The sequence below is a fragment of the Mytilus edulis genome, chromosome 7, assembly GCF_963676685.1.
Source record: "Mytilus edulis chromosome 7, xbMytEdul2.2, whole genome shotgun sequence".
Taxonomy (NCBI): domain Eukaryota; kingdom Metazoa; phylum Mollusca; class Bivalvia; order Mytilida; family Mytilidae; genus Mytilus; species Mytilus edulis.
The window spans coordinates 17,110,918-17,136,585 of NC_092350.1; the positions used below are offsets into that span (position 1 = coordinate 17,110,918).

General features: G+C 31.3%; 1 protein-coding gene across 6 annotated transcripts in view; it reads right to left on the reverse strand.

Moving 5' to 3' along the window:
- Positions 1 to 25,668, reverse strand: part of LOC139480884 (trifunctional purine biosynthetic protein adenosine-3-like) — a 483,263-nt gene that overhangs the window by 375,036 nt on the left and 82,559 nt on the right. For 5 of the 6 annotated variants that reach the window (XM_071263816.1, XM_071263815.1, XM_071263818.1 and 2 more), the window contains exons 8-19: positions 17,184 to 17,271; positions 16,224 to 16,309; positions 14,350 to 14,518; positions 12,923 to 13,139; positions 11,241 to 11,460; positions 10,601 to 10,799; positions 6,900 to 7,148; positions 6,299 to 6,501; positions 5,128 to 5,281; positions 4,539 to 4,646; positions 3,284 to 3,420; positions 1,760 to 1,877 (exon numbers count right to left, since the gene is read on the reverse strand). In XM_071263816.1, coding sequence (XP_071119917.1) covers positions 1,760 to 1,877; positions 3,284 to 3,420; positions 4,539 to 4,646; positions 5,128 to 5,281; positions 6,299 to 6,501; positions 6,900 to 7,148; positions 10,601 to 10,799; positions 11,241 to 11,460; positions 12,923 to 13,139; positions 14,350 to 14,518; positions 16,224 to 16,309; positions 17,184 to 17,271 — 1,948 coding nt within the window. Of the gene's footprint in view, positions 1 to 1,665; positions 1,878 to 3,283; positions 3,421 to 4,538; positions 4,647 to 5,127; positions 5,282 to 6,298; positions 6,502 to 6,899; positions 7,149 to 10,600; positions 10,800 to 11,240; positions 11,461 to 12,922; positions 13,140 to 14,349; positions 14,519 to 16,223; positions 16,310 to 17,183; positions 17,272 to 25,668 lie in introns of all 6 variants that reach the window. The other variant, XM_071263820.1, reaches the window with a different exon arrangement.

Below are 25,668 nucleotides of genomic sequence, written 5' to 3' on the forward strand. Positions count from 1 at the left end.
CCAAGTACAAAAATCATGAGTTAAGTCCCTTGAAAAAAAGAACATATATTCAGTTTTAGATACATGCATTTTTGTTGAGCCTGCAACTTTTGTGGCAGAAAGCTTGACATAGGCATAGTGATTCGGCAGCACTCACTTACTTCTTTAAGCCTTTAGATATTAGAAGGTGAAAGACCTGGATGCTTCTTACTTTTCTATATAGATGCCTTATTTTATGAAATTCTGTCTGTCATATGTTCACTGTCCTTCACCTCATTTTCATGGTTCAGTGACTACTTGAAAAAAAGTAAAGATTTTTTGGTATGTGTCTACCTAGCACGGTCCTCATGCCCATCAGACAGTTTTCACTTGACCTTGACCTCATTTCATGGATTAGAGACAAGGTTAAGTTTTGGTGGTAAAGCCCATATCTCAGATACTATAATTGGTGTAAGGAAGGATTGTAAGATGTACATGTCCAACTGGCAGGTGTCATCTGACCTTGACCTCATTTTCATGGTTCAGCAGTTATAGTTAAGTTTTTGTGTTTTGTTCTTGTTTTTTCTCTCTACTGTATGCAATAGGTCTACAATATTTGGTGTATGGAATATTTGTAAGGTGTACATGTCCAACTGGTAGGTGTCATCTGAACTTGACCTTATTTTCATGGTTTATTGCTCAATGATAAGGTTTTTTGTTTTTTTTGTTTTTTTTGTGTTTTTCTAATTCTGTAGTCAATAGGTCCACTATATTTTTTGTATGGAATGATTGTAAGGTGTATATGTCTGTCTGGCAATTATCATCTAACCATGACCTAATTTTCATGGTTCATTGGTCAATGTTAAGTTTTCCTAGTTAAAAGTTTGTTTCTTAGATACTATATGCAAAAGGTCAACTATATTTAAACCATGTAAAGATTGTTAGGTGTACATGTCTCTCTGGCAGGGTTCATCTGACCTTGGCCAAATTTTCTTGGCTCATTAATCAATGTTAAGTTTTAATTCTAGGTTAAGTTTGTTTCTTAGATGTGCAAATTAGGTCAACTATGTTTGAAGCATATTTATTGTATCGAATGTTTGTAAGGTGTATATTTATTTCAATTTTGGTTTATCTGACCCTGACCTCATTGTCTTGGATCATAAAAAGTTTATGTAATAGTTGTAAAGCTTTATATTTAGGACTATCAACATATAAATATCAATGGTTTGTAAAGAAGACAAGACATTTAAGCTGGTGCACTGATGTTTATTAGTTGTCAATGGCTTCAAACTAGTTTTCAGTGTGTACTCTAAGATCTGTACTTAGTATCTTTTTGTGATTTTCTTCTGTATTTTTGCTCTTTAGATCCATCTGATGAGTTAAGCCCTTTTCAACTGATTTTTATAGCTTGTTCGAATGTTGTATTGTTATACCACTGTTTCAGGTAAGTGGGAAGGTTTGACATCAGTAAACAAGTTTAACTCCTACCATATTTTGTATGTGTTGGTCCAAATTTAGGTGCCTCAACTCAGAGGTTGTTGTTTGTTTCTGTTTATTATATTTGATAATTTTTTTTACTGTTTTGTACATACATCAGGCCATTTAAGGGCAACAAAGAGTATCTAAAGGTGTATTCAATTTAGTTTTAGTAAATAAATTGAAATAAACTGTCAAAAAATTTCATATAATGATGACATTATTATTTACATGGTGGTATGTATATGTTATGGGACATGACCATGATTTATAATTCTAAAAGATTTATAACATCTATGAAGAGTTTTGAAGATGTCTTACATACCTGTTAATATTCTCATAAATCCTGCCAAGCAGACAATATCAATACCAGCAGACATCAAACTAGCATGCAGTGCTTCATCAAAATCATCTCGGCTCTTATAATCTTTGTGGGATATCACCTGTTGACAAATATTTTGAATGTACATAGGAATTAATAGTGCTCTTCATTGCAGAAATCAACAAGAATGAGTCCATAGTACACGAATGCCCCACTCGCACTATCATTTTCTATGTTCAGAGGACCATGAAATTGGAGTCAAAACTTTACTTTGGAATTAAAATAAGAAAGATCATATCATAGGGAACATGTGTACTAAGTTTCAAGTTGATGTAACTTTAACTTCATCAAAAACTACCTTGACCAAAAACTTTAACCTGAAGCAGACGGAAGAACGGAGGCACAGACGGACGGACGAACGGAGGCACAGACCAGAAAACATAATGCCCCTTTACTATCGTAGGTGGGGCATAATAACATATACAGCATTTTTTAAGTTGTTGATTCTATTCAAATTTAGTAAAAGACATAATTATGGTGCTCAGAACTAAATTGATGTAACAAGTGAAACTGCGAGCTACTGCTCACTGATGATACCCCTCCCACGCAAGTGGATAATATTAATAGTGTAAAAATATGCAAGTGTTCGGTAAACAGGAAGTTGTCGAGTGATGAATCTGAAAACGCATCACACGGTTATAGCTGACTTATATAAATCCTGAAATCAAATTTCAGAAATCCTTGTATTGTAGTTCCTGAGAAAAATGTGACGAAAATTTTCAACTTGGCTATCATGTGTAAAATCATACAAGTGTTCGGTAAACAGGAAGTTGTCAAGTGATCAATCTGAAAACGCATCACACGGTATAGCTGACTTAGATAAACCCTGAAACCAAATTTCAGAAATCCTTGTATTGTAGTTCCTGAGAAAAATGCGATGAAAAATATTCATGGGACGGACAGACTGACGGACTGAGGGCAGGACAGACAGAGGTAAAACAGTATAACCCCCCCCCCCCCCTTTTTTTAAAGCGGGGGTATAATTAATTAATTTATTGATTGATAGGTGTGTAACACAAGTTTCAGCAGTATGACAGTGAGTTTTTATTGGTAGATGTAGCTGAGTGCCCAGAGGAAACCACAACCTTCGGCAGGAAAACAGACAATCATAGAATATTAAGATTGGAGTTTAACACACCTGCCACATGCCAGATTCAAACTCTCAGCCTCAATTTTGACAAGCTAGCGATACAGTAGTTTTACTACCTAGACAATTGGCCACCAATGCCCCTCAGAATTTGAAACTAGCAAGTGAGTCAAAACAACCACAGTAAGACTATTTGACATGACATAATCTTACCTATATAGTTTGTTACTATTAATACAAATATGCATTAATTTTGTTACAGTTGTGGTAATTCGATATTTTTCTGCCTTGTTAAGATCCAATGCATTAGTTTTGTTACATATGTAGCAATTTTTCGTTTTTTTCTGTGCTAGATAGCCCTTGTAAGTTAAGTTTATTACCTTTGTGGCAATTCCAGCTTTTTCTGCCCTTGTTAGACCTTGTACATTTGGTTTATTAGAGATCACCAAGATTATTTCAGCTGAGCTATTGCTATTCTGTTCTGTTGTATGGTCAATCAAAGCCTGTAGGTTTGTCCCTAAAATGATGAGAAACACATTTAAAAAGACAGCATTTTTTTTTAACAAATAAGTTATCAATAAACAAAGCATGAATGGATGGCCATTTCGTATCCAGTGGTAAATACTACATGAAAATCAGGATAAGAAGGTATGAAACAGGTTTAGAAAACTTATGTGTAGACATGCTGTCAATATTATATACTGTGGATTAATTTTTTTTCATGGGTACCAATTTTCATGGATTGCGGAAACATTACAATGGAGTCCCCGGTGTCCGTGTGGCCAGTGATATTGCGCATTACCTGATTTTGTCATATCAACACAGTAACACAAATAAAATTCACACAATCTTATCCAATTATTGGTTTTATCAGTTGCATGAAGTGAAGTCATAAGTCTTAGGGGTGCGGATACACCGGACTGCACCGTACATTTTGGTGGATTTGTGATTTCCAGGTTCTTCCAAAGTCTGAATACAACTTTATAGAAATTTGTCTTTCATTAAACATTTAAATTCGTGGTTCACCTGTACCCGCGAAACCCATGAAAATTTGTATCCAGGGAATAACAATGAATTCACAGTACTTTCATTTTGGAATTGCACAAGGTCATACTTTTCTCAGACTTTTTATAATGTATTTAATGTAAATTTGATGAATGTATACTCATTGATACTTTAGTCTAGAAGAACAACCTTTACTTTTTAGTTTGTTTATATTGGGACTTTCAATTGTATTTGTACATATGAATATCAGAAAATATATTTTGAAACAAACATCAGTTTTTTTTATTTTACGATTTTGCATCCCTTAAAATAGAGAACCGTAAATTCAGAAATTATTGCAATGTCTTATTATTGCAATATTTGCAAGTGTCATAATTGCAATAATTTACAACTCACATTTTGAATTTTTTCATATGAATTAAACATGATTTTTTTCTCAATATTTCAAAAATTAATATGGCATTTTAGTCTAAAATGAAAAAAAAATCACAATGAAAAATGCATGCAATAATTTTCTGAATGTACAGTAGTATTGCTTATAGCAAGTTCTTTAGTGTAGAAATCATTTATCAAAAGATACTTCATCACATGTTAAAATCAAAAGTCATAACATCAAATTAAAATAATTACCAGAGCCAGAAATCAACACTGCAACCCTTTTCCTCTGTAGCAGAACAGGTGTCCTGGGCCAGCTTCTATCTAGACCTTCTACTAGGTTGTGTACAGTCACTGACTTGTCTAAAATATATAAAAACACATTAAAAAACAAATTCTATTAAAACTTTAACTTGGTAATTTATTTTTGGAAATTTCTACTAATTAATGCATTTCTAATAGGAGATAAACAGATGAATCTGCTTCATTTTGGCTTCACAATAAAACATGTCACATTGCAATGACTTCCAATGTTGGTGGCAATGTATTTAAGGGATATTTTTACTTTTTCTTTCTTGACCATGACAGCCTTCACCATCATCCAGGTTTTGGCTCCAATGTTGAGTAATAGCTGTTCTCTTCTGTCAAGCGACTTATAAAATGGGAATTGTCTGAAAGATTCTCATCCTAATAGCTTTCTAGAATAACCTAGAATAACACCCATTATGACAGGAATATTTATAGCTTAATGTTAGCCTGTCCTCTGGTGGCAAGGAAACTTTACTACAATAGACAACTGTCTCAGTCATAAATTAGGTTTTAGAATGAATATAAATAATCTTACCTTCTTTCTTGCAAATTTCCCCAATTACACTGGCCTGGACTCCACTGTTTGTAAGACTGTTTAACACACTTTTAGATTCCTCTGATCTAACCACTAACACACCACCAATACCACAGTTGAAGGTACGACTCATTTCTCTTGCATTTATGTTACCCTAAATATATAAAACATCATCATCCTAATGGCTGCATAATATGAATGTTAAATCTAAATACTTTATCATACTGTTTATTTTGACAGTTATGAAAGGTCTTCAACAGTTATCTTCAAAACAAACAACTTGCACAAAAATCACCATGATAGCCACCAGCAGTATTCTTGATATTCAGTTATAACTACTACAAACTTTCTTGCACATTAGTACACAAATCTTAAATAACCCTTTAATATAATTTCCATATATATATATATAATCTTTGGTTTTCCAAACTTTGGTCTTAAAGAGTATTTGATCAGATTTACTGTAGAAAAATATGTTGTGCACAGGAAAATCATATCATTTAAAAAAAATATTTCAGGAATGACTGTCATATTTTTTTCTGTATATGAATAAATAATTTAATTTTGGATGTAATGCGTCTTCTGATTGGCTGACGTTATTTTGTTATGAGCCCATAGACATAATTTAGTCATGTGACCTTGACGTCATCAACGTTTTTTCTACGGTTTAAAATGGAATTTAGAATTAAATTATAAGAAATGACTAATATTTTTTCTGTTTATTCAAAATAACATAAAAAATGTGGTGCACACTGTTAAATAACCCCCCTACACGCGTTATTCAGTGTGCACCACATTTTTTATGTTATTTCTTCATAGACAGAAAAAATATTACAGTCATTCCTTAAATAACATAAAGTGGTGCACCCTGAATAACCTGCACAGCGGGTTATTTTTAGGTGTGCACCACATTTTTTATAATTTTTTGAATAGACAGAAAAAATATTACAGTCATTCCTTATAATTTATTTCTAAGAACTTTCCATTTCAAGCCGGAGTAAATTATGACGTTACGCTCACATGACAAATTCATGTCTATTAGATGATAGACAAAACACTGCAAGCCATCAGAAGACGTGTTACATCCAAAATTAAATTATTAAATGATAACAATGCTATACAGTTTGCTTTTACAAATACAATTGAATACTGAACCATTTGTAGTCTCTACCTTATCAGCCAGCCAACCAAACACAGCAGGGATATTCCATTTGTTAGCATCAATAGATGCTGCTAACTCTGATGGTAAAACTCTAGCCACATTCTCTGTAAGTCCACCTCCTGTGATGTGGGCAAAGGCCTTGACCTTCATTTCCTTCATCAGGGGCAACAACTCTTTCACATAGATTTTTGTAGGAGTAAGTAATACATCTCCTTTAAAAAAAATCTTATCTTTTTAAACTAAAAATAATCTTTTATATAGTCATAATTCATGATAAAATCATTTCAAGGTCAATATTCAATTAAGAAAATACATTTTTTTTCACAATGTAAAATTTCTTCTGTAATTTCCTTTATTGATCTGTACTATTGATTTTATTTGACTCTGTTATTAGCCATTTTGGATATAAACATACTCCCCTTTATTGCATAATTTTGTCTGACAAATAGGCTATGCAAATAACCGGAATGGACTGTATTACTTGATTATAAAATAATAATTAAATAAAATCTAGATTTTCTTATCACTACTTAAGTATAAAACTTATTGTAAAATGTAAACGTAAAAGCATGATTTTTTTTTATGACAAAAACATATAAAGACAATATACCTAATGTAGTTCCTCTTTGAAAAGGACAAGGCATGTCATAGGTCATCTCCAGTTTATTTATAACCTTCCTCACAAGACTGAACCCATTACTATGGAGACCACTAGATGGTAATCCAATTAAAATATCTCCAGTCTCAACCTGATCAAGACGTGGTATAATGCAAGACCTTTCAACTGCTCCAACAGCAAATCCTGCCAGATCATATTCACTCCCTGTGTACATCCCAGGCATTTCAGCAGTCTCTCCACCTGAAAAAAAAATTAGTATAGCATCAGAATGATTGTGGCAATATAAAGGGAATATTAAATTACTTTTTTAATATCACAACTGTATCCCAAAAGCACTGCTCAAGTGATAATATTGGAAAAGGGTTGATTCAGTGTGCGATATTGAATAAGCCATATATATCGTGTCATATACACATTATTATAAAGTGATATGAGCAAATCAGCCTAATACAAATAAATCAGCACTAGAACACACCCGCGAAATCGTGGGAATTTAGAACTTGGTTGAAAGTATGTATACTGTTGTAGGGAGAAATTGAAAAAGATTTTGTGTCTGGAGAATTTCAGTGTCTAGATGGAGAATTTCAGAAAAGATATCAAAACTCATAGGTACTTGGAAAACAGTTTCAGCCCTCTCCCTTGTTTCCGAGGTCTGTTATTTTTTTTCTGTTAAATTTTTATTATTTTCGCGTTTCTGTACACTATGAACACATGTATCCTATAAATAAAGTGTATTTGCTATTAAGTATTAATTTCAAGTTTCTTCTCATAGGCGATCACTGCTATATTATAGTCTCTATATCAACCCGATAATTATTGTGCTGTCCCAGAGTACTCTTATGAAATGTATGTCCAAGTTTATAACTGTTAGTGCTGTTTGACTTAAAATTAGCAAAATCACGGGCATTTTAAGCTTGGTTGAAAGCTTTTAGGAAGAATTTTTGTAAAAGATTTAATGTGTGGAGAATTTAAGAAATGATATCAAAAGTCATATAGGTACATGGATACAGGACAATATTTTTAAGCCCTCTCTCTTTTTTCAAAGTCCGTTATCTTTTTGTTTTCTGTTATATTCCATTATTTTCGCATTTCTGTATACTATGAACAGAGACATACAATATATTCTATGTCTCTGCTATGAACATATGTATTCATTTGTATTTAATTTTCTATTAAACATTAATTCTAAGTTTCTTTTCCATGGCGATCACTGCTATATTATATGAGCCAGTCCATGCGAAAAGGTACAAAAACGAAAAATTTACGAAATTCTAAAAAGTGTGCATAATTATTGGTAGTAGACTTGTGATTTATAAAACACATTTACTTTCCCTCATATCATCAAGCTGTGAGCTACACGCACCTGCGAGTGTTGAGACCCCCCCCCCCCCCCCCCTAGTTTTATCAAGATTTTTAGTGAATTATTTCATATATTTCAATCATTTTCAAAGTACAGTTTAAATGGCTTGATTTGCCAATTGATAACGTTAAACCTGGTAGCAGTGGGGATAAGGCTCTCGCTTACGATGCGGATATCAATGCAATCAAACCGGGCAACGGTTCGAATCCCGTGCAACTAAGGTTGATTTATATAATATATTAAATAACTTAACTTAACTTAAATTTCAATTTCTAAAACATAAGCTGTCATATTTTTTGCATTTTCCCTCATGTTTTAATGTTGTCTTTCTTTCTTTAAACCTGTAGAACTGACGGAAATTATTGACTTTTGTCTCTGTAGTGTCATAATTTTTTGTAGTTTCTGGTCGGTATAGCATTAGTCCGGGGAACAAATGATTTTACACTTGCTCAAATACCAAAAATTCAGATATTTCTACGTCTTTTTCGGTTTTAGTTGACAAATTCGGGATAGAATTGACAATCTTATGAATGTTTACATTAATGTAATTTTTTTTCGGATAAAATCGTTTTTCAAAAATACTATAACAAACTTTGATAACGTGTCCTGTAAAGTTTACCAAAAGGACTTTTTGTACCTTTTCGCATGGACTGGCTCATATCATTTTCAAAATCACAAAAAAACAAAAAAATCGAAATTGCCAAAAAGCAATGAAATATCGAAATACTTATAATACTTCATATCTAACGTTATAATTTAATGCAAATATTGACATATAATTATCCCTAGCAACTAAAATTCTCCCCTTAGCAACCGTACACCAATCAGCAAAAAGTCCATATTCCAAATATTTTAGCAACGATTTGAAGTTTCAAATGGATTCGGCATCTATCAAAACATCTAGTTTGCAAAAAACACATCTAAAATATGTTGATTTTTTAAAAAGTTAGGGCGAAATCACTCTTTTACTATACATAGGCTTTGCTTGGTACTTTCGCCGTTATTACCTATATGAGCCAGTCCATGCGAAAAGGTACAAAAACGAAAAATTTACGAAATTCTAAAAAGTGTGCATAATTATTGGTAGTAGACTTGTGATTTATAAAACACATTTACTTTCCCTCATATCATCAAGCTGTGAGCTACACGCACCTGCGAGTGTTGAGACCCCCCCCCCCCCCCTAGTTTTATCAAGATTTTTAGTGAATTATTTCATATATTTCAATCATTTTCAAAGTACAGTTTAAATGGCTTGATTTGCCAATTGATAACGTTAAACCTGGTAGCAGTGGGGATAAGGCTCTCGCTTACGATGCGGATATCAATGCAATCAAACCGGGCAACGGTTCGAATCCCGTGCAACTAAGGTTGATTTATATAATATATTAAATAACTTAACTTAACTTAAATTTCAATTTCTAAAACACAAGCTGTCATAGTTTTTGCATTTTCCCTCATGCTTTAATGTTGTCTTTCTTTCTTTAAACCTGTAGAACTGACGGAAATTATTGACTTTTGTCTTTGTAGTGTCATAATTTTTTGTAGTTTCTGGTCGGTATAGCATTAGTCCGGGGAACAAATGATTTTACACTTGCTCAAATACCAAAAATTCAGATATTTCTACGTCTTTTTCGGTTTTAGTTGACAAATTCGGGATAGAATTGACAATCTTATGAATGTTTACATTAATGTAATTTTTTTTCGGATAAAATCGTTTTTCAAAAATACTATAACAAACTTTGATAACGTGTCCTGTAAAGTTTACCAAAAGGACTTTTTGTACCTTTTCGCATGGACTGGCTCATATTATATTAATCATAGTATACAGTACATGCAGATGAACGCAAAAATAATTGTCCTGTCCCCGTCTGAGTACTTATGAAAATTATGTGTAAATTAAAACCGAGGTATAATAGTAGTGGTTCTTACGATCTAAAAACCACAATATGGACAACAAATTGATTGGCTTATTTATTTTTCATTTTTGTTATCTATCGTACGATTGGTTCTCAATGTTTAAACCGGTAGTCATGTTTGACATAAAAGTCCGTCTAATGGCGGAATGAATATCCAGACGCCTTTATTTCTCCCAAAATAACTGAATAGTCATAAGAATGGATGCAAATGCGACTATGCATGGTACCTATAGGACACAGAGGCATGATGATCAATTTATTGTGGGAGGAAGAGAGGTGACACACAAAATGTGGTCTTCTCGTTTAATAGTATAGATGTGCAATACTGATGGTGTTGCCCTGTTTATATAAATCATGAGCTAATACTGCTATCAGGACTGGTCTAATTAGGGAAAAGCTGTAAGAATACTTCATACCTGCAAGGGCACATCCAGCTTCTTTACAACCTTTAGTGATGCCTGTAATGACATCTGTTGCCATGGAAACACTAAGTTGACCAGTGGAGAAGTAATCAAGGAAGAACAATGGTTCAGCACCATGGGCCAGGATGTCATTTACACACATAGCAACAAGGTCAATCCCTATAGTGTCGTGGCGACCAACTTCTTGTGCTATCTGTAATCAAAGTAATAAATCAGAAATCATCTATTTTGGGGAGTTCTGTGAAAGCAGAAATCTTGCGTTTTTGTGATTTATTAATGCGATTTTTGTGATCATTTATTTTGATTCTATTAATAGTAGCCGCCATGTAAGCAAATAGTTAGACACAATTGACAATACTTTTTACACTAAATTGGCTATGGATGGCTGTTGAGAAATTAGATTTAAATTGACTGGGCAGTGTCTGAGAAGATATGATAGTTGTTATCTATTTGTTTGATGTGTTTGAGCTTTTGATTTTGCCATCTGAAAATTGTTTTTATTTTTATAGATATATTTTGATTTAGTAATTTTGGCAAAGTCTGCATTTTATATAATTTTTGTTATCTTTTTTTTCAAAATATGTGGTTAAGTACAGCTGAAGTTTAACAAATAAAATGAATAATGATGACATACTTTCAATTTTGTGCCAACCCCATCAGTTCCAGACACCAAAACTGGGTCCACAAATCCTGCTGCCTTCAGATCAAACAAAGCACCAAATCCTCCTATGAGTGCATCACATCCTGGCCGTGTGGTGGACTTAGCCAGAGGTTTAATGGCCTGAACCAAACTGTTCCCAGTTTCTATGCTTACTCCTGCATCACTGTATGTCATCTGAACTTGTAAACGATTTCTGAAAATAAATTTTTGCGATATAGATTACATTTCTATTCAATTGTTATAAGCTTATCAATTCAAACATATTCTAATTAATAAACATATTCTAAATAAATCAAAAATCAAAAATACCTTTACATCAGTCGACACAATTAACCAAATATTTCAGATTTGTTTTTTATTCACATTCAATATATAATACCAAATGACAAAACCCTTACATAGTATATAGAAGCAATGATAAAGCTTAAAGGCATACTGTTGCAACTGAAGTTATGTATTTATTTATATACCTAATGGGTCAACAATGGCCCTCTTGCATATTTATTGATGAGGCACATAAATCAATAGTAAACATTGATAAAAAATTAGTATGGCGTTCATTATCACTGGACTAGTATATATTTGTTTAGGGGCCAGCTGAAGGACGCCTCCGGGTGCGGGAATCTCTCGCTACATTGAAGACCTGTTGGTGACCCTCTGCTGTTGTTTTTTATTTGGTCGGGTTGTTGTCTCTTTGACACATTCCCCATTTCCATTCTCAATTTTATTGATAAATCTTATATATCTCCTTATAATTGTTTTTTTTAAACTTTAATCAAAGTAAGCTTGAGTTTTATTTTATTCTAAAGTGCCTTTCAAAAATCCAATTGGCAATTCCCTCAAAGCATAACCAACAGCTACATGTCAGCTGTGGATTTAATGAGAAACAAGAATGTGTCCAAAGTACACGGATGCCCCACTGGCATTATCATTTTCCATGTTCAATGGACCGTGAAATTGGGTAAAAAATCTAATTTGGCCTTAAAAGTAAATTGATCAACCAAAAGGCAACATGTGTACTAAGTTTCAAGTTGATTGGACTTTAACTACATTGAAAACTACCTTGACCAAAAACTTTAACCTGAAAATCACTTTTAATTTCTATGTTCAGTGGACCATGAAAATGGGGTCAAAAGATTAATTTTTGTTTTATAATAAGAAAGATCATATCATAAGAAACATGTGTACTAAGTTTCAAGTTGATTGGACTTCAGCTTCATCAAAAACTACCTTGACCAAAAACTTTAACCTGAAACTTCACACTTTCATTTTCTGTGTTCAGTGGACCATGAAAATGGGGTCAAAAGATTAATTTTGTTTTAAAATAAGAAAGACCATATCATAAGGAACATGTGTACTAAGTTTCAAGTTGATTGGACTTTAGCTTCTTCAAAAACTACCTTGACCAAAAACTTTAACCTGAAATGGGACGGACGGACGCACAGACCAGAAAACATAATGCCCCTCTACTATCGTAGGTGGAGCATAAAAATAACCAATCTCACAATGACAAATTTTGATAATTTCTGTTGGCTAAACTGGTCAGTTGGTAGGTTATTTTTGCATTGGTCAGGTTAATGTATTGAAACTGATCATCGCTTTAAGTGTATGTAAAACAATTCTAAAGTTAATTGGCTTAAACTACATATAAATACCTAGTAAGTACCCTAAATCCAATATCACTTCTGAAATAACTGTTCTGAAACTGTATAAACTTGGCCCCTTCTGTGGCCCTCTCACATGCTGTCTTCAGGGATCTATCAACAGCAATTACTGCTAACACTCGTCCACCACTTGTAACGGTAGAGCCATCTTTTAAACTGGTACCAGCATGGAATATCTGTAAACCAGTTTTCTCAGCCACATCTATACCTAAAAGTTGAAAGGATTATATGTTCATAAGTACATATGTTTAAGTCTCAAACAGATCTATAATATTTTTTTGACTCAACTTCCTTTTATTCATAAGAAGGTAAGTCTATTTTAGAGAGACAGATCAAAAACAAAATAATTCACTTTTATTTCCTCCTATTCACAAGTATAGTTATCATGGCAAGAAATATCTTAAAATGCTTAACTAATAACATGCAAAATAAAAAGATTTAGAACATGTATATATTCAAAAGTCCAAAACAAGGTGAACTCTGATTGATATAGAGTTTGTCCTACACAGACTTGGGGTCAGTTACATTGGAATGTAATTAATTAAATTACACATTACATTGCAAAAATGATCAATTACATCAATTACACATTACACTGTTTTTGAAATGTAATTAATTAAATTACAATTAATTAATTACAATTACTTTAGTAAAGTAATTAATTAAATTACACATTACATTTCGTCATGGTATTTTTTAACAATAGTATACATGTATAAATAATGCATGTGTAAAATATTCATGTAAGCATAGTTTAAGCATTGCATTTGATAATCATTAGCTATTTTAATGTTTTGTCGTTTAGTCTGAATCTCTCTGGTCTGAACACTTTGACATCAAATCTAAATAGCTTTTCGACAGGAGCTAATGTGGCTGATATTCCTTGATCAGAACATGGAAGTTTTTTTTAATTTATAATTAAATAATAATTAGTAAAAAAACATCTGTAGGTCAAATAAATATTAATATACATTGAAACTTCAGTATAAATTATAGACTTCATATATTAAAAAAAGTATGCAATGTCAATGTTTGAAGAACAAGTATTATTTTATAATATATATCATTAAACACAAATCCTTATCTTTAACACCATAAAAGTATATGTAATTGAAATGTAATTCAAAAGTAATTGAGCATTACATGCTTTTTTCAATGTAATTAATTAAATTACCATTACATGTAATTAAAAAAATGCTCAATTACACATTACATTCAATTACATGGAAAATTGTAATGCATTACACTTAATTACCATTACATTTTCAATTACCCCATCCCTGGTCCTACACGGTTCATTTATGTCCATGGCCAATGTTTTAATTTCAAGAACAAAACTAGAACAGATTGTTGTTAGATCATTGAAAGCATGGACACATGGTTGGTATTTTAAGTTGATTAGTACTAATTTAACCTACCTGTAATAGCTAAACCTTTAGGGTATGATCCAGGATAGCCACCACTAGCAAGAACAACTCCAGCCACATGTTTATCTTGTGAGAATACAGGTTGGTGTTGTTTTAATGTCCCATCAACACAAGACTTGCACACGTCATACAAATCAGATTCCAACAAAGGAAGTATGGTCTAAAATTCAATACAGAAACAGTAAATAGAAAAAACAGTAGAAGTGTTAACGTAATAAAATTAAACCCCCTTCCTAATTTTCTATTGGATTTATTTATTTTAGCGAGAACCAACTTTTATGGATTGACAAAAATTGTCTTTTCCTGAATATTGATTTTTTTGATTTAACAAAGTCTGCATAAATGTTTCTACATATTTGATAGGAGTAACACCATGAGTGTCATATGTGAAGCAGGATCAACTTACCCTTCCAGATCGCTTGAGATCACCCCCAGTTTTTCAGGGGTTTATGTTACTCAATCTTTAGTTTTTTATGTTGTGTTGTGTTTACTGTTGTTTGTCTATTATTCTATTTTAGCCATATGCACTGTCAGTTTATTTTTTGACTTATGAGTTTAAATGTCTCTCTGGTATCTGTCCCAGAGCTCCAGATAAGCTGCGTATTTGCGTGATCACGCAATACAAATGATAAAAAACCCAATGCAATTGCCCATTGCAGGGTTCAAGAACCCAATTAGTTCAAAGGAAAACCCAATCATATATGCCAAAACCATGAGTGCTCAACCCTTTTAATGGCTACCATTTTCGTTATTTACCCTTATCTGTTTAGTCGTCGCGTAAATCTATTTGTATAATATTTATAATTGGAAATGTCCTTTTGTTCTAAAAATAAATCCCTGCATCAAGTAGCTGAAATGGGTCCCTGCTGGAATTTTCCGTTGCCCAAAGGTACACATGTTTTTGAAAACATTTCAATCTTCTCGGCGTTTATCTAATTAGCGTGTGTCATTTTGACATATTTTTTGCGAATTGCTCGGGATTTATCATAACATACATTGAATTAAAACGAAAGTGAAGGTCCGGTAAAAATATTGAATAGAAGCATGTTTTCAGCTTCTTTTGAATAGCTGAGGGAAAGTTATGATGATAACAAGACTCAGCCAGTGATTTTAGGAAGCGTCCATCTAACGCACAGGGGTGTTTGCGTAACTTAACGAGAACATTGCTAATAAACATGGGGTTTCATCAAAAACAAACTCAGTTGGAAAAAGTGAAAGGCCAAATCATGATATGTAGTTGGAAAGCATCGGAAACCAAAAGTTCTAATAATGGATCACTTAACCCAAATTTTTGTAAATTGAATAAAACAAAAACATTCAAGTATAGTTAGAGTTTATATACTATTTTTTTTCATTTTACGGTTAATGAGTGATAAAAAATTCTGAGATGAGTGCCTGTGAAAACACGTTATCCATTTTTTACAGTTTATATAAGTTGTGAGAAAATACAAAACTAGCAGAAGGTTTGAAACTGGACACAAATTAAACCTACAATTGCTCTTCAGTGAATAAACCAAATAAAATAGCTAGCACGTATACAAAGAAATAAATATATTTAAGATGGAAAAACATCTGGGGTTGATATTGCCTAAATATTCAATATTGTGTTGATGTAAAAACCCAATACATTAAGGAGCTTGGTGGTGAAAAACACAATTAGATATTGACTTGAGGGGTGAATTTGAATTGATAATGCAATAAAAAACTTAATCACCCAATTACATAAGAAAATGGTGGGCAAAAACCCCAATTTGAGAATTTCTAATCTGGAGCTGTGCTGTCCCCTCTCTTCCAAGACTATAGAAATGTATACCTTGGTGAACAATAACATTTATGGTTAACCTAATTTAAAACCAAAATTGTACCTGTGTTTCAGGATCTCCAAATCTACAATTAAATTCTAAAACTTTTGGTCCATTTTCTGTTAACATCAATCCTGCATACAATGCACCTATACAAAATATATAATTTTGTTTTATGTTAACCATGCATTTCTTTATCCCTAATGTGTCTTGAAGTCAGTGACACAATTTTAATATGCAACAAAAATTCATGTTTTTTTTTTGGATTGGACAGGTTGCTATTTTTAACAGAATGGTCAAAACATAATCATTATTTACAGCTGATTTCATTGAGTGTGTATGCAAAGGTAATATCTTTGTTAAGCTTGCTTGTTTGCTGAACTGGTAAGTCATTATTAGGTCAGTTATATTACCTTCCTTTCGAAGTAGCCTAGTCCAACAGACAGATAGATTGGTTATCTGTCGTACTAGTCTACTCTTAATGTAGAGTAGTTTACCTAACCTAACAATGACTTCACGGTTCAACTAACAAGCAAGCTAACCAAAGATATTACTTTTGGCTACACACTCAATGAAATTGGCTGTAAGTGATATTTAAGAATTTAAAAGATAATATAATGAAGATGTGAAAACTTTAGAGTTTGCAAAAGAACTTTTTTTTAACAATTTCTTTTGAATTTCATGGTATGAAAATGTTTGGGTTTTTTTTCATTTGGGAGTAGAAATCTTTTTAACAGCTCTTTGGGGTTGGAACCAAAAGTGATTTTTTTCTACTATAAATCATCAGAACCCCATTTCACACCATGGACAGAAGTATTAATGACATGTACCTATTACAGTCTACCTATTCTAAAATAAATGTTACATTTTTACCTTAGTGCAGTCTGTTTCCTGTCTAAAATGATACCATAACTCTAATGTAAGATCAGTGATAGCTATTCTATGGATTTGTGGAATTGAACTGGATTTTGTTACATGTATATCTGAACTATCTTTCTAACATCTCTCTGAACACTAATTTACCTTTATATGTCCTGCCCTCTGACTTTAATCCAACCACTGTTTTTAGTATTATCTCTCTTTCTATAACTTGTAATTCTTGTGTTGAGATCTGAAATAATAAAGTATTAACCATACACACTTTGAAGAAATTAACTGAATGAATTAGAATCGCATTTGAATACAAATTATTTTCCTTGCTGGGGAAATAAACTTGTATAATACTTGTTCATTGCAGAGAAAAGCAACAGTGAGGAGTAAATAAAAACAATTTTTTTTTTAACTGACAATTATTTTAAGGTTTACAATAAAGTCTAATCATAAGAATGTTGAAAGGCAAAAGAAAAAAGCCATTTTCAGGTGGCCAGCCATCATTCTTGATGACCAATCACTGATTGAAGTGACCAAACCAACATGAAAGGGAGATGTTAAAACAGATCAACCAAGAATTACTGCATCTGACCAGAATCTACAGGGCAGTGAGAAATCTACACATGTGTTCACAAAACAGTAAGTAATGTTAGGTCATTAATTAAATATACATGGATTTGAATTTGTATGTTATTTATTATTATAAACCTATCACAAAGTTTTGATGTACAATTTAGAAAAATGCTTAAGATTCTAAAATGCCTTGTGAACCAAAAGTCTGATAACATAATTGCCAATAACAATGTTTAGAGGTCCACTTTTTTATGACAGTAATGATTTCAAAGAATAATTTAAATTTTTAAATGCCAAATCAACAGAAAATTGTATTGCTTAGTTTCTATATATTGCTATGTAACAGAATATTAGGAATAATTTTTCTTATCATTAGTATTCCACACCAAGAATTGCATAATCATCTGACCATACAGAAACAAGAGGTACTTTTCTACAGATGCCATGACTATCTTGCTTGTGTTTTAATAAATCTAGATGGTACCAAGAAGTAAAAGATTTGTACATACTCTCTTTAAAGTTCTCCAATTCATATCTGTTAGAGTGATAAATTTTCATGCAGAATATTGCATATTTATTGAATTATTGATTCAAAGGTAACACTCTTTACATCAAGGCTAGACTCTGTCGAACAAAACTTAACACATCTAATTACTGAGGTCAAGTCAGATGTGGTGCAAGTAAGGTCAGATCTTAGTACTACACAAACTGAGGTGGAAAAGCTTAGAACAGATCATAACGAGCTAGAGAGAGGTATAGGGCACATAGAGTCACAACTCAATACTCTAGAAATGGAAAAAATGGAATGTCTGAAAAAAAACCTTGACGACAAACTTTTCGCATTGAAAGAAAATCAACTTTTTCTTGAGAAACATGAGCGTAAATACAATATTCTCATTTACGGTATAAGACAAAAACAAGATGAAAACATATGGCAAGTTGTAGACAATTTCTTTGTGAAAGATTTGGGAATAGAAAAGTTCAAAGCAGAGAGTTTCCCCCTTGCAAATGCCCACAGGATCCCATCAAGAGCCCCAGTTGTTGGCCAAAAAAGACCAGATGCTATTATTGTGAGATTTATGCATTACGAAGACAAACAAGTGATAATGCAAAATGCATACAAAGTTGCAAATAAAAAAATCAGAATAGTTGATGATTTACCTGTCATAATGAAAGAGGCACGAAATGATCTCGCAAAAGCTGCATTTAAAATAAGAAATGACGAGAAATTACAAACCAGAATAAAAGTAAGAGGCATAGTCCTGGTCCTAGAAACACGACTCAACTCAAAGGATGTGTGGAACACGCGCAAAACAATTCATTGTGTGAGATGATACGAGTACATGTATGACTGTGACTAGTTATGGAAACTGTAAATACAGGCTACACGATAGTATATTGTGCTTTTCTTTGTTGTTTCTATGACTGAAATACTTATCATACAACTTATACATATTATATTTGTTCAATCTTTTGTAGGACTTGCTTGTCAGTAAGTATATTGCTGCTTTGAATTTGTTTTTGCTTGTGTGCTTTATTTTCATTTATGCTTTTGTTTGAAGTTGCAATCATAAAGTACAATGCATATATACATAGACTGCATGTTAGTTCATAGTCTTATTATTTAAGCTTAATTTTTTCTCTTCTTTAGTTTAAACCATAAATACATGTGTTACTTATCATCTTTCTTTGGTACATACAGGAAGACCCGAATACTGAAGAAAATGCCTTATGAGTCCATTATAAAAACAGATGTTTTAAAAAAGGAAAAAGGAAAAAAAATGATGTAAAAATTATCTATAGATGAGTAAAGAAATAAACTTAGATCAATATTTTAGCATTCTAATATTTAGTGCTTTCATAATGACCAATCCTGTGAGATTTGAACTACAGGGACAACAACCCAACAACACGCCTTAAATCAAACAAACACAAAGTGTTAAATCTGTAGTGTTTTTGGAATTTGAAAGGGATATATTCTTTGGACTAAATTGTTGATATTTCAAACTTTAAATTTTCTTTACCTAGTATGTTTTACATCAGTATCTGCACCCTTTTATCAAAATTAAGACTACATAGTACTGTATGTACCAACCATGTTCCTCCTTGATACATGTATGTTCAAATGTACAAAAAATGTACAAAAATATACTGTTAGAATTATTAGTTTTAACAGGATTTTTGAAATTCTACTCATTGCTCTAACATAATTTAATGCTTCCTTATGCTGTATGTTTAGCTTTCACTTTAACTATTTAGTGCTATTTTGCTGTACTTAGGTTTAACATGTGCATTTGACAAGAGCCACTACTTTGCAAGTTTCTTGACTACATATATACTTGCACTATTTATAGTCTGGTCAAAATCAAACTATATATTGTTTTAAGATAAGAAAAATTCAGTACCGGGTAAACAAACTATGAACCTGAATGCATAAAGTACCAGCTTTCTTTCTCTCTAAAACATATACAGCTGGGCAAAAGAGTAAAATCTCTGTACACACAAATCATACATAGATGTCTGATTTTTGATATAAAAAAGAAATAAATTGTTTTTCTTCATTATCTTTAACTTTTAACTTTACTACAATGTATTTGGATATATATTTGGATGAATTAATATAAGAAATATATATATATATATATATTTAAATGACTAAGTTAACTATCATATCAATCAATGACTCTCACAAATCATTATATTGATTTATGATGTAAGGGAGATAATCATCTCTAGCTAGTTTTAATGGTAAAGATATTACACATAGAGAACATCTTTTCTGTTATTTAAAAGAAAATAGAACAATAGTGGATATGTTGCTTTTTGAACAACATAATTTGTTTTTAACCATTTGATTTTCTTGCTTTGTCTCTTTTTGATTATATATGATCTCATTTTTTTCTTCTTTCTATTTTTACATTTTACAAATTGTATGTCTTTTTTCTCTATTTCATGTTATTGGCACAGTAATGTATAATATATTATGCAGCATTGTTGGTGTATTCTGGTTACAATTTGAATTCTTCTCAGACATGGCAGGTGAGATCAGACATCTCAAAGATATTTTCACATTCACACACTTTAGGTACACAGCTGTATGGGTTTTTTCTTGGTTTTCTTTTATGCATTTAACAAAATACATATTTTTGTTTTTTAAAATAGAAATATCATTTGAAAATGAGTAATAATAGTATAAAATTTCTCTCATACAACTGTCAAGGTCTTAATTCAATAGAGAAGCGAAGAGATGTTTTTGATTATCTTAAATCAAAAAACTGTAATATATATTGCTTACAGGATACACATTTTTCAGAAAATGATGAAATATCAATAAAAAATCTATGGGGAGGAGAGTGCATATTTAATTCATTTGCTACAAATCAAAGAGGGGTAGCAATTTTATTGACAACAAACTTTGAGTATAAAATACATAGAGTAAAAAAAGATGATCAAGGAAATTTGTTAGGAATTGATATGGAAATCGAAGGAAAGAGAATGACCCTAATAACCTTATATGGTCCAAACAAAGATACACCAGATTTTTATATAAAACTGAGTGGAATGATAGAAACTTTAAACAATCCATCAGTTGTTATAACTGGAGACTATAATTTAGTACAAAACCAAAGTCTTGATACATATAATTATCAAAATATTAATAACCCAAAAGCTAAGGAGAAAGTTCTAGACTTAAAAGATCTTTATAATTTAACAGACCCCTTTAGGGAAATTAATCCAGATTTAAAACAGTTCACATGGAGAAAAGCTAATCCCATAAAACAAGCAAGATTAGACTTCTTTTTAATATCCCAAGACCTTAATCAAAATGTAGTTGATGTACAAAATCACAACAGCTATAGATCAGATCACTCCCCAATAATATTAAATCTGAAGATGAATGATTTCATACTTGGAAAAGGATTATGGAAATTTAACAACTCACTTTTACATGATATTGAATACTCCAAAACTATAAAAGACACTATACTTAAAGTAAAAGACCAATATGCATCATTAGTATATAATAGAGAAACGTTAGAAGAAATTAATGATTTAGACATCCACTTTACAATAAATGACCAACTTTTTTTAGAAATATTACTTACAGAAATCAGAGGAAAAACTATTTCCTATGCATCTTATAAAAAGAAGGAAAGAGATAAAGAGGAAAAAATACTATCAGAAAAAATTCAGAAATTAGAGGAAAGCATCTTAACAGAGGAAATATTAAATGAAATTGAACACCATAAATCTGATCTTAGAATAATAAGGAAAGAAAAAATGAGGGGATACTATATCAGGTCAAAAATGCAATGGATTGAAGAAGGGGAAAAGCCATCTAGTTTTTTTTTGAATATGGAAACTAAACATTTTATAAATAAAACCATCCCCAAACTAGTTAATGAAAAAGGGGAGACAATTTGTAAACAAGATAAAATATTAGAAGAGGCTAAAAATTACTATAAAAAACTGTATACTAAAACAGAAAGCTTGAGTGAAGTAAATCTTAATAGTGAAATACCTGATTCTGATATTAAAAAATTAAATGATACTTTAAAAGAATCTTTAGAGGGGGAGATAACTTATAATGAATTGACAACAGCTATGCGTAGAATGAAAAATGAGAAAAGTCCAGGGTCAGATGGCTTTACAAATGAGTTCTTTAAATTCTTTTGGATAAATGTAGGAAAATTTGTTTTCAGATCTATAATTTATGGTTACAAAAGGGGGGAATTATCAATAACTCAAAAACAGGGTATTATTACTTGTTTACCAAAAGGTGATAAACCTAGACAGTTTATGAAAAATTGGCGACCAATAAGTCTTTTGAATACAACATATAAACTAGCATCAAGTTGTATAGCAGAGCGTATGAAATCTGTTCTACCCATTATTATTAGCAATGATCAGACAGGTTTTATTCCTGGAAGATATATTGGAGAAAACACTCGTCTCATATATGATATCTTATTCTATACAGAGGTAAATGATTTGCCAGGTCTTCTCCTTCTCATAGATTTTGAAAAAGCTTTTGATTCGGTATCATGGAAATTCATAAATGAAGTATTAGACTTTTTCAATTTTGGACCCTCTATAAAACTTTGGATAAAGACTTTTTACACAAATATAAGCTCATCAGTATCCCAAAACTGTTTTTTATCAGATTTCTTTCAGATTCAAAGAGGCTGTAGACAAGGGGATCCTTTATCACCTTATATTTTTCTTTTATGTGCTGAAATTCTAGGAATTTTAATCAGAAAAAACAAAGAAATTAAAGGAATTAAAATTGATGACACAGAATATCTTATCTCCCAATACGCAGATGACACATCAATAATACTTGACGGTACACCTGAATCTCTAGATGCATCTCTTCGCTTACTCCAAAAATATGCTGAAATGTCTGGTCTCCATATGAACTTGGACAAAACAAAGGTGGTGTGGATAGGCAAAAAAAAATATAGTCAAGACACAATGTGTGTAAAATGGGGATTGGAATGGGGTTCCAGTAGGTTTACATTACTAGGAATAAACTTTTCTGTCAATTTGCATGAAATGGAACTGTTGAATTATGGTCCAAGAATTAAAGAAATTGAAAATATAATAAAAATTTGGTCTAAACAAACATTAACACCAGTTGGAAAAATAACTATCATTAAGACACTAATTATTTCAAAATTGAACCATCTGTTTTTAACATTACAAGCACCATGCAAAAATACTTTAAAACAACTAACTGACAAAATTTATTCATTTATTTGGGAAAACAAACCTGACAAGATAAAAAGAGAAATATTATGTTCTGAACACAAATTAGGGGGGCTGAAAATGATAGATATTGACAAATATATAAAAGGATTGAAACTAACTTGGATAAGACGGTTGTTGAAAAACAACCCAAAACTAAATAAGCTATTAGAAAGTACTGAAAAAATTAGTATTGAAAACCTTATTTATTTAGGCCCAACAAAAAGATGTAAAAACCCTTTTTGGGAAGAAGTTTTTAAAGCTTGGACAGATTTACAAAATAAATTCATACCAAAAAATGAAGAGGAGTTTTTATCAGATTCGCTCTGGAATAATGAAAACATAAAAATAGGAACAACATCCATTTTCTATAAAGACTGGATAGATAAAGGGATCTTTTTGATAAATGATTTATTAAACGATGAGGGAAAACTAATGACTTTTCAACAATTCCAAAACATTTATAAAATTAAGTCAAACTTTCTTACTTATAATGGGGTCATTTCATCAATAAAATCATATAAAAAGGCTTTAAAAAACTATATATCCATAAACAATTGTTATAAAACACTAGGACCAATTATGCCAAATAATATAAGAATATTTTTTTTATCAAGAAAAGGCTCGAAAGATATGTATAATGTTTTATTTGAAAAAAGCAGTACTAAACTTAGATGTGAAGAAAAATGGTCCTTAACACTCAACAAAAATTTTGATTGGAAAACTGTGCATAATATGTCTTTTTACTCCACAAAAAGCTCAAAACTCCACTGGTTCCAATATAGAATAATACACAGAATATTGGGCACAAATAAATTTTTATTTAAGATAAAAATAAAACAAAGCGATAAATGTACTTTCTGCAGTGAAGTTACTGAAGATATTGAACACATATTTTGGACATGCCATAAAATAGCAGATCTGTGGATAAGACTCATGGACTGGATTTATAACCAAACACAAATAATTATTCCATTTAACATGGATATAATTTTATTTGGAAATTTAGGAAAAACAGAAAATAATAAAATAAAAAACTTAATAATACTTTTATCAAAATTCTTTATCTATAGAACAAAACTGTGTGAAAATCAAGTAAATTTTGCAGGGCTGAAAAACTATCTAAAAGAAAATCTAATACTAGAAAAAAATATATTTTTTAAAACAAAGCCTCTTCAAATTGCCAACCTCTACTGGGACCCCTGGCTTCCATTATTAGAATAATTTACACTTAAGCAACTTAATTAGCATTACCCTATGTAATGTTATTGTGCATTTTATTTTAGCCTTTTCACACCATCATATATGTTTTTATTTAATATACTGTTATATGTTGTTTATTGTTTATTGTCTTTTGTTCTTGTTTTGTGCCTAAAATGCATATACATTCTCTAATATCTATTTTGTGTTTGTATGATTTATTTACAATGGAAAACCAACTTTGCCAAATCTATTTAATGTTGCCAAAAAAAATACTGCTGCCAAATTCCAAATTTCAAGGACTTTCTATTTTTTATTTTTATTTTTTTTTCTCTAGTTTTTATTTTTTGTTTTTTGTTTTGTATTTGTGTTTTAATTATTTATTATTTTCTCTTCTCTTCTCACACTCTCTCTTAAATAAAATTCTCACTTTATTGATCAATATTGAAATAATTGATACACAATAATATACTGTATATATATTTTGTAATTTTGAGTACTAACAATTACTAACAATTTTTCTAAATATACAATCTAATGTTTAACGAGGCCGGGATAAGGTACCGGTACTTTCTGTATCAAACTAACAAATGTGAAAGTTTTCAATAAAGTATGTATAATTTAAAAAAAAAAAAAAAAAAAAAAAAAAAAAAAAAAAAAAAAAAAAAAAAAAAAAAAAAAAAGAATATTGCATATTTATAGGTAACATTATCATTCTATTTTGTATAACACCTGTGCAAAGGTTGAACATCCATAAAGAATGACAACTGATTAAAGGTGTATAAGCAAGAATGTACAGAGTCAATTCAAATTGTCTATAAAGTACAGTCAATATAAATGGTTGTTTCAAGAATAAATTAAGAAGGGTAAGGAATCTGGTGCAGTCTCTTTAAGTTACATTTCACATCTATTAGAGTGATAAATTTAATGCAAAATATTGCATATTTTCAGATAACATTATCATTCTATTTTGTATAACACCCGTGCAAAGGTTGAACATCCACAAAGAATGACAACTGATTAAAGGTGTAAGGGGGGGGGGGGGGGGGGGGGGAATGGAGGAAATATACAAAAATATTACCACTGAACAATGAGATTGTATTATAGATTATAAGTT